General features: G+C 41.8%; 1 protein-coding gene across 1 annotated transcript in view; it reads right to left on the bottom strand.

Moving 5' to 3' along the window:
• The window catches only part of CNKSR3 (CNKSR family member 3), a 108,570-nt gene that overhangs the window by 32,062 nt on the left and 59,663 nt on the right, over nucleotides 1-16,845 (bottom strand). The window contains exons 2-4 of the mRNA XM_010840848.1: nucleotides 9,600-9,763; nucleotides 1,097-1,299; nucleotides 557-644 (exon numbers count right to left, since the gene is read on the bottom strand). Coding sequence (XP_010839150.1) covers nucleotides 557-644; nucleotides 1,097-1,299; nucleotides 9,600-9,763 — 455 coding nt within the window. The remainder of the gene's footprint in view (nucleotides 1-556; nucleotides 645-1,096; nucleotides 1,300-9,599; nucleotides 9,764-16,845) is intronic.

Consider the following 16,845-nt stretch of genomic DNA (forward strand, 5'->3'; position numbering starts at 1 on the left):
AAAAGGAACTCTGATGGCTGGGAGGGGAGTTTGGGGGCAGGAGGAGAAGGGGACGACAGAGGATGAGATGGCTGGATGGCATCACCGACTCAATGGACGTGAGTCTGAGTGAACTCCAGGAGTTGGTGATGGACAGGGAGGCCTGGCGTGCTGCGATTCATGGGGTCACAGAGTCGGACACGACTGAGCGACTGAACTGAACTGAACTGAACAATAACATACTCAGAACAAAGATTAGGGTGAAATGTTGTTACTCCAGAATTTCTATTTTTTAAAAATTTAGTGTTCTAACATTTTAGAGAAAGCACAGGCTTATTAGGTCAACTATTTTGAAACAAAAGAAGGCAATCTTTGATGTAAAGGCCACTGGTCATTCTTTACAGAAACTATCTGTATAACACATCTAATTTAAAGCCTTTCATCTCTCCCTAGCTCTGATGGGGAATAGGGGGGAAGAAGGAGAGAAATACAGACTGGTACTTCATACCTGAATGTAAATCCTTTGAAGAAAAGGGAAAAGGAAAAAACTTTTAGAAAACAACAGTGATGCACTGACCTTCTGGACTGTAGTGGTCAGGTCCAAGCAAAGCTGAATAATTTTATTCTTCGTCACTGAGAAATCAGTGATCCCTGTAAATGGAGCCCTAGAAAGCAATAAAAATTCTCTTTAAAAAAAAGTGAAAACACTGAAGCCACCAGGATCCCACACCGTGTATTAACAACCACAATATACAACAAGCCAGTTTAAATTGTTATGTAAGTTTCCTCCTAAGTAACACACAATATAGGAATCTGAATAGCAAAGAGACAGAGAAGTTCTAGATTAAAACCCAACCAAAAATGAGCCAAGGGAATGAACATCCCTTCAAAAGTCAACTAATAGCCTTCATGGAACCAGATAATCAGTAATGTTTAACCTCAGTAAAGTTCAAGTCTTCTCTAAGCTGAGGTTAATCTGTTCCTGCTACTCACCTTCTCCAGAACTTCCAAAGGGACCCTAAAATGGACCACTGACCCCGAACTCCTGAGGCAAAGGACAGACTTCTACGTGCCTCAGACCTCCTTTCACAGGACAGTAAAGCACACCATCACTTACCTGTCTAGCCAAGCTAACAAGGCCTTGGCAGCACCTATGAGCTCCACCACAGAAGTCAGGAACTCATTGGGGGGCTTGTGGGAGGTGTTCCCATCATAAGCTGGACTTTTCCTCCTGCTGCTTATGTAATTCTGTAAATTGTGGGAGGACGCTCGCAGTTTCAAAACCAAGTTCTTCATATTGTCAGTTTCAAGGCCATAATTCTGGAAAACAAAATCAAAGGGAAAAATTCAAAACAATCAACAACGTCCAAACTCTCATAATAACTCAAAACCCACTGAGTCACTTGAACAACTCCTATGTCAGCCACAAAACCCTACATGATTTACTCGCAGTATTGATCTCACCCACATGAGCCACACCAGCCTTCCCTCCGTTACTTCCATAGCCTACTCTTGCCTCAGGAACTTTATTCTCGATAGTTTCTCTTCCCAAAATGCTTCCCCCACAAATTTTGTCAAAGACAGCTCTTTCTTATCACTTCCATCTTGTGTGTTCAGTTGCTTAGTCATATCCAACTCTTGGTAACCCCATGGACTGTAGCCTGCCAGGCTCCTCTATCCATGGGATTCCCAGGCAAGAATACTGGAGTGAATTGTCATTTCCTTATCCAGGGAATCTTCCAGACCCAGGGATGAAACCTACATCTCCTAAGCATCCCCTGCACTGCAGGCGGATTCTTTACCACTAAGCCACCAGGGAAGGCCATTAACATCCTAATTAGCTCAAATATGCCCCCTCTTCAAAGCTTCCAGGACCATCTAGAGCAGGTTCTCAACCTGGACCCTACTGACATTTAAAATCTAATAATTCTCTGCTTGGATGGTAAGGTAGGATTCCTATAGCCATAGAATGTTTAGCTGGCTTCCACTTGTTAAAATCGGTAGTATCCCTTCTCCAGTTGTGACAAACAAAAATGTCTCCAGATATTGCCAAGTTTCTCCTGAGGTCACTCTCTAGCCCATCACCTCTCCGTCATCTCTAGACCACCTTGTTCACTGTCTTCCTCACTGATACATGGTCCACCAGAGCTTGGCTCTGCATACATCCCTCAGAACTGCTCTTCCAGGACAGCAGACATAAAGCAGTCAGTGAGTAGATAAATGTCCATCAAATGAAATTCACGCAGAAACACAGCAGCACTGTCGAAACACCAGTTCACCTGAAAGGTCATTTCTGTCCCATGAGCTTCTAATCTCTGTTCCCTCTGAGCAACGTTCAACCTATGTGGGTGCTTTTAAAAAATTCATTGTGTATGACAATATTGCCCTAGACTACTCCTTTCTCTGCAAGGAGATCAAACCAGTCCACCCTCAAGGAAATCAACCCTGCCTATTCATTGGAAGGACTGTCGCTGAAGCTGAAGCTCCAATACTTTGGCCACGTGATGCAAAGAGCCGCCTCATTGGAATCTAATGCTGGGAAAGATTGAAGGCAAAAGGAGAAGGGCACGGCAGAGGATGAGATGGTTGGATGGCACCACCGACTCAATGGACATGAATCTGAGAAAACTCCTGGAGACAGTGATGGACAGGAAAGCCTGGCATGCTGTGGTCCATGGAGTCGCAAAGAGCTGGATAAGACTGCGTGACTGAACAACTCCCTTCCAGATAAAGAACAAATCCCAAGAAACAACATGAAATTTGAGACAACCTTAGGGGGGAGGGATGAATTTCAGTATTTCATGTACATGTCCTAAATTGGTGTTCCATCACTCTTTAACAAAAATAAATAAATAAATATCTCTGGGGTATATTAAACTATGTCAATAGCATCCCAAAGCAAGAATGTGGTACCATGTAAAATTTGGTCATAATATATGGCCAACACTATCGAACATGTTATGCCAGAAACTGGGCTAAGTGCTTGGCAAACATTATCACAGGCAAACGGCTTATGAAGGTGGAAGTGGTATTATCTATATTCTGCAGGTAAGCAGACTGTGGCACAGGGACATTAAATAAATTCTCCGAAGTTACACAGCTAATCCGTGGAGGCGGTAGAATCTAACCAAGGTGATCTGCATCAAGGTACAAGCTTTGGATCCCAAAGCCATATATCCCCACTTCCATACCCCCTGTCCAAGAAAGGGCAAAGTGATGAGACAGAAAACAGGATGGATACGGGACAAGGAAAAAGAAGAGTGGCCAGTCACCCCGGATCCAGCCCAAACTTAACCTCTCTGAGTTCTATCCTGACCCGCTCCATTCCCTGTGATACGTTAGAAGCTTCCTTGACAGGCTTCGGCCATCCGGAACCTCACCCTTCTGGAAGGCCAGCAGATTTTCTTTGGATCTAACTGCTGCTTCTGTCCCCCCTGCATCTAGCCTGTCTTTTCGCCCCTCCTCTGTTACCGCCTTCATTTCTTTTTTTTTTTCCACTTTTTTATTTTTTAAATTATGAAAGCATGACAACATTTACAGGAGACTTGGAAAACACAGAACAAAGTTACATATAGTTCCTCTATATATTATGATTATATTTTAAGTAGTAAAATAAGATTTTTTTAGTTGCAGTTTCAATTTCAAAGTCTCAAAAATTAATAGAATTAATATACTGAAAAGTAGAAGGATATAGTAGACCTGAAAAGCAACATGAACCAATTCAACATAATTAAGATTTATACAATTTTCACACAACAGTAGGATACAAATTCCATTCTAGCTACCATAGACTATAAACTAGGAGACAGACACTGGAACATATCCAGGGACATTAAATAAGGTACAAACAGTTCACGGTCTTAAGGTATTGAAATTATACAGTCTTTTTCTCTTACAGCCCCCATTTCTAATGTCTCCGGGAGGGGTGAGCAATGGCTCCAAGATACATAAAGTATAAATATACCAGGGAGTCTGTGAGAACTTTTTCTTTTGGCAAAATGAGCAATAGCAAATAGTAACAGTAACAAAAGACAATACCCTGAATGAAAACATTTCTAACTCTAATTAGATTTTATGTGAAGTTTAAATTTATGTGGCATCTTACTTCTTAGTAAAATTTTTTAAAAAATTTTAATTTAGATAGAGGGAATTCCCTGGTGGTCCAGTAATTAGAACTCCATGCTCCCACTATAGGGAGCATGGGCTCAATCCCTGGTCAGGGAACTAAGATAAGATTCTACATGCCACACAGCGCAGCCAAAAAAAAAATAAAAGAATTTAGATAGAAAAAAATTAAGAACAAATATAAAGACAAAAACTCTTCAGCTGCATTAACTGAAAACTCTTTGCAAGTTTTTACAAAAATCTAAATTTCGTAACAAAAATGAGTCTTCTGTATCAACAGGAATGTTCCATCTAAACCTTACATTCATCCATTCTTTTTTTTCACTGTCATTTTCTGGAAACCAAAACATGGCATCATCCTTTAATAGAGAAGACGGAAATAAAAACATGGATTTTCACCATGGCTTTTGAAATTTAGAGAATCAAAGACTCACAACTGAATGAATAAATAGCCACCTGACGCAGCCTGTTTGAAGGACCTGTGACTATGATCAAAAGGCACTGTTCCCTTATTCAGTTAATTACTCAGCCTGCCAACTTATGGCAGGAGTTCTGAACTAAGAGCAGGAAGCTCAGCTTTCTATGGCTAGTGTCACCATGAATTACTTGGAACCTTTATTACTGTACAGTATTTATTACTGTACAGCATTTATTTCTTTAATTCAAAGAGGATTAAATGCATTTTAGTGTTACAGAAAATTTTAAACCTCCATCTTCTATTAAGCAACCACTTTTAATATTAAAGGAGGAATGTAGCTTGTTAACTGGTTCTTTTCATTTCCACTGAAATGAAAATTTTTTTTCATTTCCCACAAATCATGGGACTAGAAGGATGAACAGATGTAGTATGACAGATTATAATTCTATTTTTAAGGTACTTTAGATATTTTAATAGGCTTTATTAAGGTATACTTTATGATCCATAATATTTACTAATCTTAAATGCACAACACAGTCACTTTTAACAAATGTATGTTGTCACATAAGCACCATCACAATGACAATTATAGAACACTTGCATCACTCCCAAACATCCTTCACACCACTTTACACTTTCCCTAACCCCTCGTCCCCAGCAACTTCTGATGTTCTTCCTGTCAGTCACTATAGTTCTGCTTTTTTTACATAGATTATGATTTTAAGAAGCAGTGAAGAAGGAACAAAGGAAGAAAGGAAAATGCCTTCCCCTTCCACCCTATTCCACAATAAGAAAACAAGAAACTGATTATATTAGTTCCAAAGAACTACTGTAGAAACATAATCAGGAAAGGATTATTGACTTAAGTGCCCCACAATGAGAGTAAATGAATAATTTCCCAGACCAGATTTGATCATTTTCACTAACCTTTTCCTTAACGTCTATCTCCTTCAGAAACTGCTTAATTGAAGATAAGGTATCGAGAAGGTACAAACTAAGAAATGAAATGAATCTCCAGAAATTTAGACATGTACTAAAAACTTTCCACCAAGATCCCACTTCATTAGAAGCTATCCATCAGGGGTCATTTCATGGTCTGGCCAGAGAAACAATAGATGAGACAGGGAGAAAGAGGCAGTCCGCTCTTCTGGTGTCATTAATTGCACACATTTTCGCTATGGACAAATCTTGCACATCTTCTCTTCTACTTTCTTTTCCCATTCATAAGCAAGACCAAGGTAAACACAACAGCCAGCAAAGATTCCTCTTCTTGAGTGATTTCTCCCACAAAAAGGATATTTGGTGGGAGGGCGGGTGGTAATTCTCTGGTGGTCCAGTGGTTAAGAATCTGCTTTGCAATGCAGGGGACGTGGGTTCAATCCCTGGTTGGGGAACTAGCCTCCCACGTCTCAGAGCAATTAATTAAGCCCACTCACCACAACTAGAGTCCATGCACCCCAGTGAAAGACCCCACATGACACAAGAATCCTGCATGCCGCAACTAAGACCCCATGCACCAAAGAAATGAATACATATTGAAGCTTTAAAACATTGTTTTAAACTGTTTTGCTGAATGGTAAATGATGAATGATGGGTCATCTCTGGGGTACACAAGTGCACAGAAGCCCCCTGGGCAGGTAGACACATCACAGGTATTTCGTTTTAAGCACATATGTAGATGGCATCACTTGACATGTGTATGACTTCCAACTCTGTTCACTTTCCTCAGCCTACTCCAACCTTAAAAATATATCTGTCCCTCTCTTGGTCTTCAGGAAACTAGGGTCTGGTTGATCTGGAAAGGAAATGGGTTTTACAGTTATATTAGTACCTTCTTATTCTTCATCCCACCCTAGAGACGAATGCTGTCCAACAGAACCTTCTGCAATGATGAAAATGTTCTCCGGCTGCACTGTCCAAATATGGTAGCCACTGGCCACAAGTACCTACCGAGCACTTGGAATGTAGCTGTGCGACTGAGCAACTGAATGTTACTCTTTCGTTTTAATTCATTTTCATTTAAACGGTCACATGTAGCAGCTACTGGACAAAAGCAGTTCTACAGCCTGTCCCAGTCACCCCCTGCCCCAGATAAGAGGGAGGAAAAGCTGGATTCTGAACTCAGTCCTGAGAAGTGGTCTTGGTTCTGCCTCAGAAAACAAGTCTCTCTCCTAAGCCACTCTAGCCAGCTAAGGCCAGTGTTCACAAAAGGGAGTTCTCCTTGTTCTGTATCCAGAACCAGAACCAGTGGCCCATCTGTTTGCTGGTTTCGGGATCTTAATAGCAGTTCCTTACTTTAGGTTCAATAGATTCTATCTGCCCTTTTCTTTCCAAAACTTTCCAGTGTTTTTGTTTTTTCCTCCCTCTCTTGCTTCTAATTCTACTCATTTCCTGTCCATCATAAAATCAACATCCACTAAACTGTTTACATAGAAATGTCTCTCATAATACCAGGGACAATTGCAAATACATATTAACTGTCCCAGGGATGGACTAGTTAAGGCAAAGAAGTTATTTAAATATACGCTTATTAAATATACTCTTGTTTAAATATACAAAGATCTATGTGGTGTAAATGGATTAAACATGGTATTGATATAATAAACAGATGTATTATAATAAGAATATTTTAAAAGGAGATTATAGCCAGGCTAAAGATATTTTACTGAATGCTCGAAAACCCTCCCTGACTCAAAATAGGCACATTCATTTAAGACCCTTCCATGACCCTCCTGTCAAATGCATTCACTGGCACTCTGCTACACGAAACATGCCCAGAAAGAGTCTGAGGTCAAAACTTTGTCTACAAAGGAAATTAGAAGGAAATTGTAGGAGATAAAACACAGCTTTAGGTTCTGGCATTTCTCCAGCTTTGTTCACTTTAGTCTAATATTTTAAGAGGTAGAGAAGGGAGGGGAAGCAGAGAGGCAGCTGTTATGTTAATTATCCTGCTTGACATCCACAACGTGCCTGTAGTCCATCCTGCCTCCTCTCCTTCCATCTTGTGGATTTCAAAGTAATTTACCTGCCCTCCAAGCCCTACCGCAAAGCCAAAGAGATGATCTGAAACAGCAGAAAAAGACCAAAAAGCAATGTTCCCAGAAAGCGCAACATGAGTAAACTCAAACATGTCTTACTGGATGAAACACGTAAGTTTTAATCATAAACAGGACTAGGACATCTTCTGGGCAGCGCAAAACACCTACGTGTTACTACACAGCTAAATGCTGGTTCTGCTGCCGTACTCTGTGGGGCAGGGAGGAAGTCTCCCCGACCCCGAACTCCCGCCCCCATCCCTCTGACCTCTCTTTGCCCAGATACACATGATCCTGTGTGATGGGCAGCTGTGTCTAAAAGCTCGCACCAGGCTCTAGAGAAGCAGACTGGCATGCTAGTACGGAGGATGGACACCTTGATCGAGCTGCTCAGCACTGTCCTGGGGCCATGGCCACTTCCAGAACCAAGCCAGAAGGCCATGTAGCAGCTGGACCCATCCAGGAAGAACCAGGCTACTTTCCCCGGGGATTGAAGTCAAAGACAATCTCCCTGCTGCTCCTGACGCAGCCCCACGCATGAAGCCCCCAAGGTGTGAGGACCACAGGGGGGCCCACCTTGGGGTGGATTGACTCCCTGATTGGTGGATGCTGGACAGGTCACTGGCTGAAGAAGGGAGGCTGGGGCCCATCTCCTACTGAGGCTCCAAACGGGAAATTGATCACCCCTGTCCCATATGCCCTCACAGAGCAAAAACCTCCTCACTCTGCTGCTACAGAGTGTAGGCTTTCACATCTAAGGGAGTGTCACTGCACAAATGGGGAAAACAGACACTGCGGTCTCCCTGGAGGTCACAGAGCCAAGAGTGTGCAGCAGAGCCTGGATTAAAATGCAAAACCCTGCCTCCCAGGCCAGCGCTCACACCACTTGGCCACAGCGTGTCCCTGGTGGCAGCTCATTCATCAACCACAATTTCCCCCGTTACTTTCCTAAACAAGTGTAGGGCATCTCAGAGCAGAAGACAAGGCTCTGTCCATTTTAAGAAGAACACGCAGAATGCAGCAAGTGTTATGTAATCAACGGGACGCGGACTGCCAATGGCAAGCAATCGGCAGCACATTTTTTCCCACCATTCTCAGTGATGTAATTGTATATGCCCTTGGCTCAGGTTCACAGCAGAGCAGTCCGAATGCTGCCGACTTTGTCCAAAGCAAGACAGTTAAGGAAATGGCATCCTTTGCATGGCACCACAATTGACGTGGATCTCACCCTATGCCAGCCAGTTTATAAGCACGATGCCCTTGGAGGTGGTTTTAGCCCACGCCTAAAAGAGCTATAAATACTTGCCACATCACAGATGCAATGAAGAGTCAGAACCTGGCCAGATTTAACTCACTCATGTTCAAGCCAAAACTCAGTCAACTGCGAAATGTAACTAAGTTCACATTTCTTTTTCCCCATCCAGCTGCCATTTCATAGGCTGAATATTTCAAGCACCAGCATCAGTTATTAAACTATCAAAAATATCTGTAAAATATAAAAATGATTTTTACGTAACAAAAACAGACCAAAAAAATCAAACCCCATTTGTCATTTCAATGGAGAAGATGACATGTTCATTCAGGACCATCTTCATCTTTTTATTCTTTATAAAAGATAGGAAAATAAAATGAATACAGAATTTTTTCCATAAAAGGAAAACTTTTTCTGTAAAGGCCAAGAGAGCAAATATTTTCAGCTTTAAGTGGATACACTGTTCCTGAAACAACTACCCAACTCTACCACAGTAACATAAAAGTAGTCACAGATAACACTTAAATGAATGGGCATGGCTGTGTCCCAATAAAACTTTATTTACAAAAATAGACAGCAGGCCAGATTGAAGGTTCAGGCTATTGTTTGCCAGCTCTTCCTAGAAAATTATTTCTTTTCTTCCCTTCTGATATTATCTTCAGCTCATGCTCTACTTCAGCGGATCATTAAGAAAATGATGACAAGCAAGATAGCAAAACCAAGGAGACTTAAAAGGTGAGACCCTTAAAAAACCATCATCGCAGTACAGATCACCTTTTCCTGAACTAACCAGTGCACAGAGAAGGTCGACAGCCTCCAGCACAAGTTCCTGGTGTCCAATGCGTGTGACACCCAGCTCCTCGAGATCCTGGTGGGAAATCTGTAGCAGCTGCTCTCCGTTAATCTTCTCTCGTTCAAACTTGTGGACATACTGCTGCAGGCAATCATCTAAGCCTACCGAGAAAGCAAAACAATCCATTATTGTCACTTTGTTCCCTTACTCCAAAAAATGCCCACATTTAAATCAACCTCAGGAATCACCGGTTATGCTCCACTATTTGATGGTCCACACAATCAAGTGTGCTCTCATCTTCTTAAACAAGTTTTAAATCTAAATTTTAAATTTAAATCACAGCTTAAATCTAGATGGATCCCACAATTTTGACAGTTATCTTTCCATTCCCTTCTAGCTAGAAGAATAAACACTAACCCCTGGTGGTTTGAAAAGCTAGTTATCTGTGCTACACATACATTTGTCTGTTGGCTAAGCAGTCTTTCTCTGGAACATCAGCCCTCCCCCAGCCCATGTGATTCCAGTGGACATGCCAATGAAGATGCTCTGCCACAGTGATTGGCCACACTATTCTATCCACCAGACAGTAATAGGTTCAGGGATGAACATGTGATTCAAGCAGAACCAATCAAAATCTCCCCTGAGATTTGATATGTGAACAAACGAAGACAAAGTCTCTCTCTTCTTTTCCAATTAGAAGTCATAAAGATACAGTCTTAGGGATTTTGGGAGTCACTTTTCTGATTTGTTTTTTTTTTTTAATAAATCCATTTGAGGCAAAGAAGATACCCCAGTAATATCCTACGTGTCCCTGGATCTACTCCTGTTTAAAGATACTTCTAACCCCAGAATATTTTTACTTATATCAAAATAAATTTCCATTTTAGCTTAAGCTTATCTGTGTTGAATTTCTGTCCCTTGCAAATGAAAAGTTCTGATGAATACAGAACCCAGAGGAGAAGCTTTCAGGAGTGGAACCAGACAAAGACAATGTTCAATGGGTTCACTTATGGGAATTTTTCCAGGTCAAATACTATGGCCAACAGGGCTGTATTTTAATATTCTTATACAATGATTGAAATAGGTAAGCCCAATAGAACTTGGGATTCTTTATTCCTTTATAGAGAACTCTCTTGTCAATATGTTTTAATGGTTTTACTAGCATATTTCACTCTAAATCAGTCTATCTATTCAAGCCTAATAAAAGCCACCTGAGTGTTTTAAAAGACTAGATTTATATAAATTCAATCCCACACAAAGGAGGAAAACTCAATTTAACCTGAAAAAGTATGTGGAAGGCATGTTGCTGTCCCCTCCCCCGCTAAACACACACACACACACACACACACACACACACACACACACACAAACTTCATTTACCCCTCCCAAAAGCTCTCTATGTGGGTACTCTGAACCAGGAAAGTAGACATAGGTCTGGCACTTACTTTTGGCAATACTAGAGTCCACGAACCTCAAAATCTAGAGTCCATTTAGCACTCAAAATGTGTTAAGTGATATCTCTGCCCCACTATTTTGAAAGTTTTTAAAGTGGCAAAAACTTTCACCATTTGCCTCCTGATAAGATGTAGAAAGAGAAACAGAGTCCTAATAACCATTTGGGACTATCAAATACCTGAAGCAGAGATTAAGAAAAAATTAATTTTATGGTAACAAGTTACTACGGTAACTAGTAGTAACTAGTCTAACCCACCCTCCCTGAAGAGACATCTGTCTAACAGAGGGGTTCTGTCACACAGCAGCGAGGTTGTGGCAACTATATAAACCCAGCTCCACTTTGATGGCCTCGCGCCACCGGGGCCCCCATTGCATGTGAGTCGAGCAGGTAGTGGAGGCCACACCAGCCAGCAGGTATCGAGGGTCACCGTCCAGGGTACCCAGGGCGGTCTGCAAGGGGGCAGAGTCTATCTGCAGGGCACAACAGTGATAGTTCTAGAGACAAGGAGAGCCTCCTTACAACTCCATTCCCATTTCATGGATGACTAGATCAAGGCTCATGGAGATTCTGTACCTTGTCCACGGTTACATAGCTGGTACAATGCCAAGAGGACGATTTTGTTAGCCATTTTCTTCAGCCCAATATGGAAGAAAAGAGCTCAAATTCAAATCAAGGTTTGTTGACACAAGCCCCAATCCTTTTGCATTCTACCCAGCAAACATGGGACTATAACAATTCCCCTCCAAGCTTGCCCCTAAATAAGGAGTAAGGTCTAATCACAGCTATTAAAACAGAAGCATGGAAACCCAGGGGTCCTGAGAAGGTACTTCACATTTCATTGACCCCCAAAACTGGGAAAGTATGAACAAAAGACTAATCACTGTGAATTTTACCCTAAATTACTTAGCCAGTTTTAAGCCAGATTGATTCAATATCTTATACCCTCCCCTCCTTCAGAATGTTCTCTTTCCTTGCCTGCACTTAAGCTTTAAATAGATGTTTAGGACAATTATATTAAACATTTAAACCCTGTTACAGCTGAATCAATCTTCCCAAGATACATATGTTGAAGTTCTAATCAGCAGTACCTCAGAACATTACTGAACTTGGAGGTAATGTTTTTAAAGAGTTGATTAAGTCAAACGAGGTCATATGGGTGAGCCCAAACCCAATATGAAGGAGGAAATGGAAACTGACTCCAATATTCTTGCCTGGAAAATCCTATGAACAGAGGAGCCTGGTGGGCTACAGTTCCTGAGGTCACAAAGAGTTGGACACGACTGAGCAACTGAGCACACAAACCCAGTATGACTGGTGTTCTTATGAGAAAAGGAGACATACATACCCAGAGAAGAACATGTGAAGACATATAGGGGAAGGTCTCTACAAGCCAGGAAGAGAGGCCTCAGAAGAAACCATCTCTGCGAATACTATGATCTCAGACTTCTGGCCTCCAGAATTTGGAGAAATTAAATTCCTGTTGTTTCAGCCACCCAGTCTGTGGGGCTATGTTATGACAGCTCTAACAAACCAACACAAACCTAAGGATACTTTACTTCATGTTCATCCACACGTGATAAACTTTTTCCTAAAATAAGCAAGGCCCAGTGACCAACAGAATTACGATTCATGTTTACTGTGCCAAGCAAGTTATTTGCTCAAAATAGGAGAATGAGACCGGCTCACGTGACTTCTCATGTGGAGAATAAACTAGTCCATTACACTTAAAGTGCAGGACCACACGCACCACAGGTGTTCACAAAACTCCATCCTTTAATAGTAAGTAGAAAGAAAGATGAGGCCAGGTTTCTCTTTTAACTGCGAGAAGTTCCACTGAAGAAACAAGATTTCAGAAATAGCTTCAGAGCATTAAGTAAATATTTTGGACACAAAGAAGGAGGCTGATATGGGAGATGTAAAGACGTTTCTGGATAGGACGAGAGAAAAGTGAAGAAAACAGCAGAACATTTGCCTGCAAAAGGTCCAGCATCTCCTGGAGGATTCAGAGGACTATAAATGATTTGACCTCGACTAATCAAAAGATCCCCAAGATGTAGTAGAATTACCAAGTAGAAACACCATGTGATTACCTGCCCAAATACAGAATCTAGAGCAACTTAAAGACTCCCCACTGTGGAAGTAATCTAAATGCCCATCAAAAGACAAATGGATAAAGATGTGATACACACACACACACACACACACACACACACACACAGGGATATTCAGTTCAGTTCAGTTCAGTCGCTCATTCATGTCCGACTCTTTGCGACCCCATGAATCGCAGCACGCCAGGCCTCCCTGTCCATCACCAACTCCCGGAGTTCACTCAAACTCATGTCCATCGAGTCGGTGATGCCATCCAGCCATCTCATCCTCTGGCGTCCCCTTCTCCTCTTGCCCCCAATCCCTCCCAGCATCAGAGTCTTTTCCAATGAGTCAACTCTTTGCATGAGGTGGCCAAAGTACTGGAGTTTCAGCTTTAGCATCATTCCTTCCAAAGAAATCCCAGGGCTGATCTCCTTTAGAATGGACTGGTTGGACCTCCTTGCAGTCCAAGGGACTCTCAAGAGTCTTCTTCAGCACCACAGTTCAAAAGCATCAATTCTTTGGTGCTCAGCTTTCTTCACAGTCCAACTCTCACATCCATACATGACCACTGGAAAAACTATAGCCTTGACTAGACAGACCTTTGTTGGCAAAGTAATGTCTCTGCTTTCAAATATGCTATCTGGGTTGGTCATAACTTTCCTTCCAAGGAGTAAGCGTCCTTTAATTTCATGGCTGCAATCACCATCTGCAGTGATTTTGGAGCCCCCAAAAATAAAGTCAGACACTGTTTCCACTCTTTCCCCTTACTCGGCCATAAAAAAGAATGAAACAATGTCATCTGCAGCAACATGGATGAACTTAGAGATACTAAGTGAAGTAAGTCAGAGAAAAGTAAATAAATAATATCACTTATATGTAGAATAAAAAAAAAGATACGATGAACTTTGAAAGAGACTCATGAAGAAAACAAACTTATAGTTACCAAAGAGGAAGGGATAAATTAAGAATTTGGGATTAATAGACACAGTACTATAAATAAATAACCAAGAAGGACTTACTGTATAGCACAGGGAACTATATTCAATATCTTATGATAACCTACAATGGAAAAGACTCTGGAAAGGAATAGAAAAATACATATATATGTATAACTGAATCACTTTCCTGCATACTCGAGACTAACACACCATTGTAAATCAACTATACCTCAATAAAAAACTTCAAAAATAAAAAGACTTTCCCCTCAAGGGACACATATATTGAATATGCTATGTTTTAAATAGTATTGTCTCCAGTTTTATTATTCCAATACATCATGGCCTATTGTTCAGTTATCCTATTGTTTAGAATACAATTAAACATTCACAAACAGCCAAATCAAACTATTATGCAGTCCCACAAAGGAGGGGAAAATCCCCAATTTAAAATGAACCGGTTTTAGAATTTGTAATACACCTTGCACTTTAACTTATTTGTCAAATGTATCTATTTACCAGTTCTTTGCTTCAAGGAACTTACAGAAAGTCTAGCAGAGCTGAGAGAAAGACATAATTACACAAAATTAGATTAAAGACATTCCATTTATACAAATTAAATTAAACACACAATTCAATGTGAAAAGAACCACGAAGGAAAAGGATAGGGTTCCCACAGAATGGAAGCCGCAGGGAGAGACACCCAGACTCCCCCCATTCTTAAACCTGCAAATAATCCTACACTCTCAAAGAAATCCCAAAGGCAAAAAGGAAAAAAACAAACATCTCATGATTTTTAAAAATACTGTTCTCTGATTTATGTCAGAAAAGCCAAGAGGGCAGCGGTTAGGAGCCCGAGTCCAATCTCCGTCCACTTCCTGCTAACTGGGTACCTGGAACAAGTAACCCAGTTGGCTCACTTGTAAAACAGAGATAGTAACACTACTGACCACCCAACTCTATCCTTCTGGAATTACTGTTCTTTGTCACCCCGTTTTGTCAAGGTTTGTTGGCCTTAAGTTTAAAGCTGGTTGATACCAGTGGTTTAGGTACAGCTGTCCGAGTTCCGGCAGTAACACCATGTTTGAAACACAGGGTGTCCTGAGTTTTAACTCAGTTAAAGGACTAAGGAATACTTTTTGCTTTATCAGACAAGCCCTTGACCCACTGGCCTTTCTTAATGAGTCAAAAGAACAACCAGTGTCTCTAGAAGGAGAAAGGGAGGTGATTCTGTTGCTGACCACAGTGTTTGGCCTCCTTAATCAATAGAAATTGATAAGAGATCAGACAAGAAATTCAGGAAAGGCTTTATTGGGGACCCTGTTGCAGCAAGGGGAGCAAAAACGGTAACATGTCCCCTTACTCCCTCCCCGAGGCGGGCAAGCTGGTTCCTTATATGGAGGGAGGGTAGGGGCGGGTCCAGGGCTCGTTTGAAGGGGAGGCTTAGCTGTTTGCCCAGCACTTTGGTGCTCCTGTGTGCTGGGGGCAAGTGCAATACCCTGTTTTGCTCCCAGCTCCTTCAAGAAGTGGCAGTTGGGAGTTTTTGGTCTTTTTGTATCTTATTGTCCATAACTTGCCCCAATTGGGCATGCACATGCTTATTTTTGTCCCTTCTAGTTTCTTTGTATTCTGTTGCTCCAGGAGATGTTTGTCCAAGCACTGCAGCAAAGGGTCCCGGGTCCCAGCCTGTCTCAGCCCCAGGGACAGCCTGAGACAAAAGGGCACAGCCAGCCTTTGCACCTGCCGATGGAAGCACAGTTCCTCCCCTCAACCTGGAAGAAGCTGGTTTCCTCCCAAGCCATCCTCTTTCTCCCCATCATAATATCCCGTATCCACTTTAAGGAGAGAAACTACAGCCATGACTTCTCTTTTTCGGCTCAAGATCCTCTGTCTTCCCCTACTGATCTGAAAAGCACGAAAAGCAGAATGAACTGTGCACTGAAGGTAACCCAAGCACAAGCTAACTATTAAAAGGGGTGAACTGATGCTTTTAACCTAATCATGACCAAATCTAAGAGAAATATAGTATCACATCTCATGTTAATGAATAGTCACACATTAAACAGCTACTTGTTTTGTGATTTTTAAAAAAAAAATATTTCTTACCCCTTTGGAAATGCCTATTTCTTATATTGGGGCTTCCCAGGTGGTACTAGTGGTAAAGAATCCACCTGCCAATGCGGGAGAAGAGGGTTCCACCCTTGAGTCAGGAAGATCCCCTGGAGGATGGCATGGTAACTCACTCCAGATTTCTAGCCTGGAGAAGCCCCACGGACAGAGGAGCCTGATGGGCTACAGTCCATAGGGTCACAAAGAGTTGAATACGACTGAAGCAACTCAGCACACTTCTTATATTGAAGGCAAAAGGAGAAGGAGGCGGGAAAGGATGAGGTGGTTAGACAGCATCACTGACTCAATGAACATGAATCTGAGCAAACTCCAGGAGATAGCAGAGGATGGAGGGGCTGGCGTGCTACAGTCCAATGTGGTCCCAAAGAGTCAGGAACAACTTAGCAACTGAACAGTAAATTTCTTATATTAGGTTTCATAATATGCACACTAGTCCAGCAGAATGTGTGCATTGCTTATAGTTAAGTATCCATGTATTGCTGATGTGTGACCTGGGAAAGCACCATCAAAAATCTCAAAGCTACAGGGGTTTTCCAGGAGGGCCAGTGGTGCTTTCACTGCAGGGGGCACAGGCCAATTCCTGGCTGGGGAACCTGAGACCCCCACATGCTGTCCATTGTGATAAAAAAAG

This window comes from Bison bison, unplaced genomic scaffold, assembly GCF_000754665.1.
Source record: "Bison bison bison isolate TAMUID 2011002044 unplaced genomic scaffold, Bison_UMD1.0 scf7180017864148, whole genome shotgun sequence".
Lineage (NCBI taxonomy): Eukaryota > Metazoa > Chordata > Mammalia > Artiodactyla > Bovidae > Bison > Bison bison.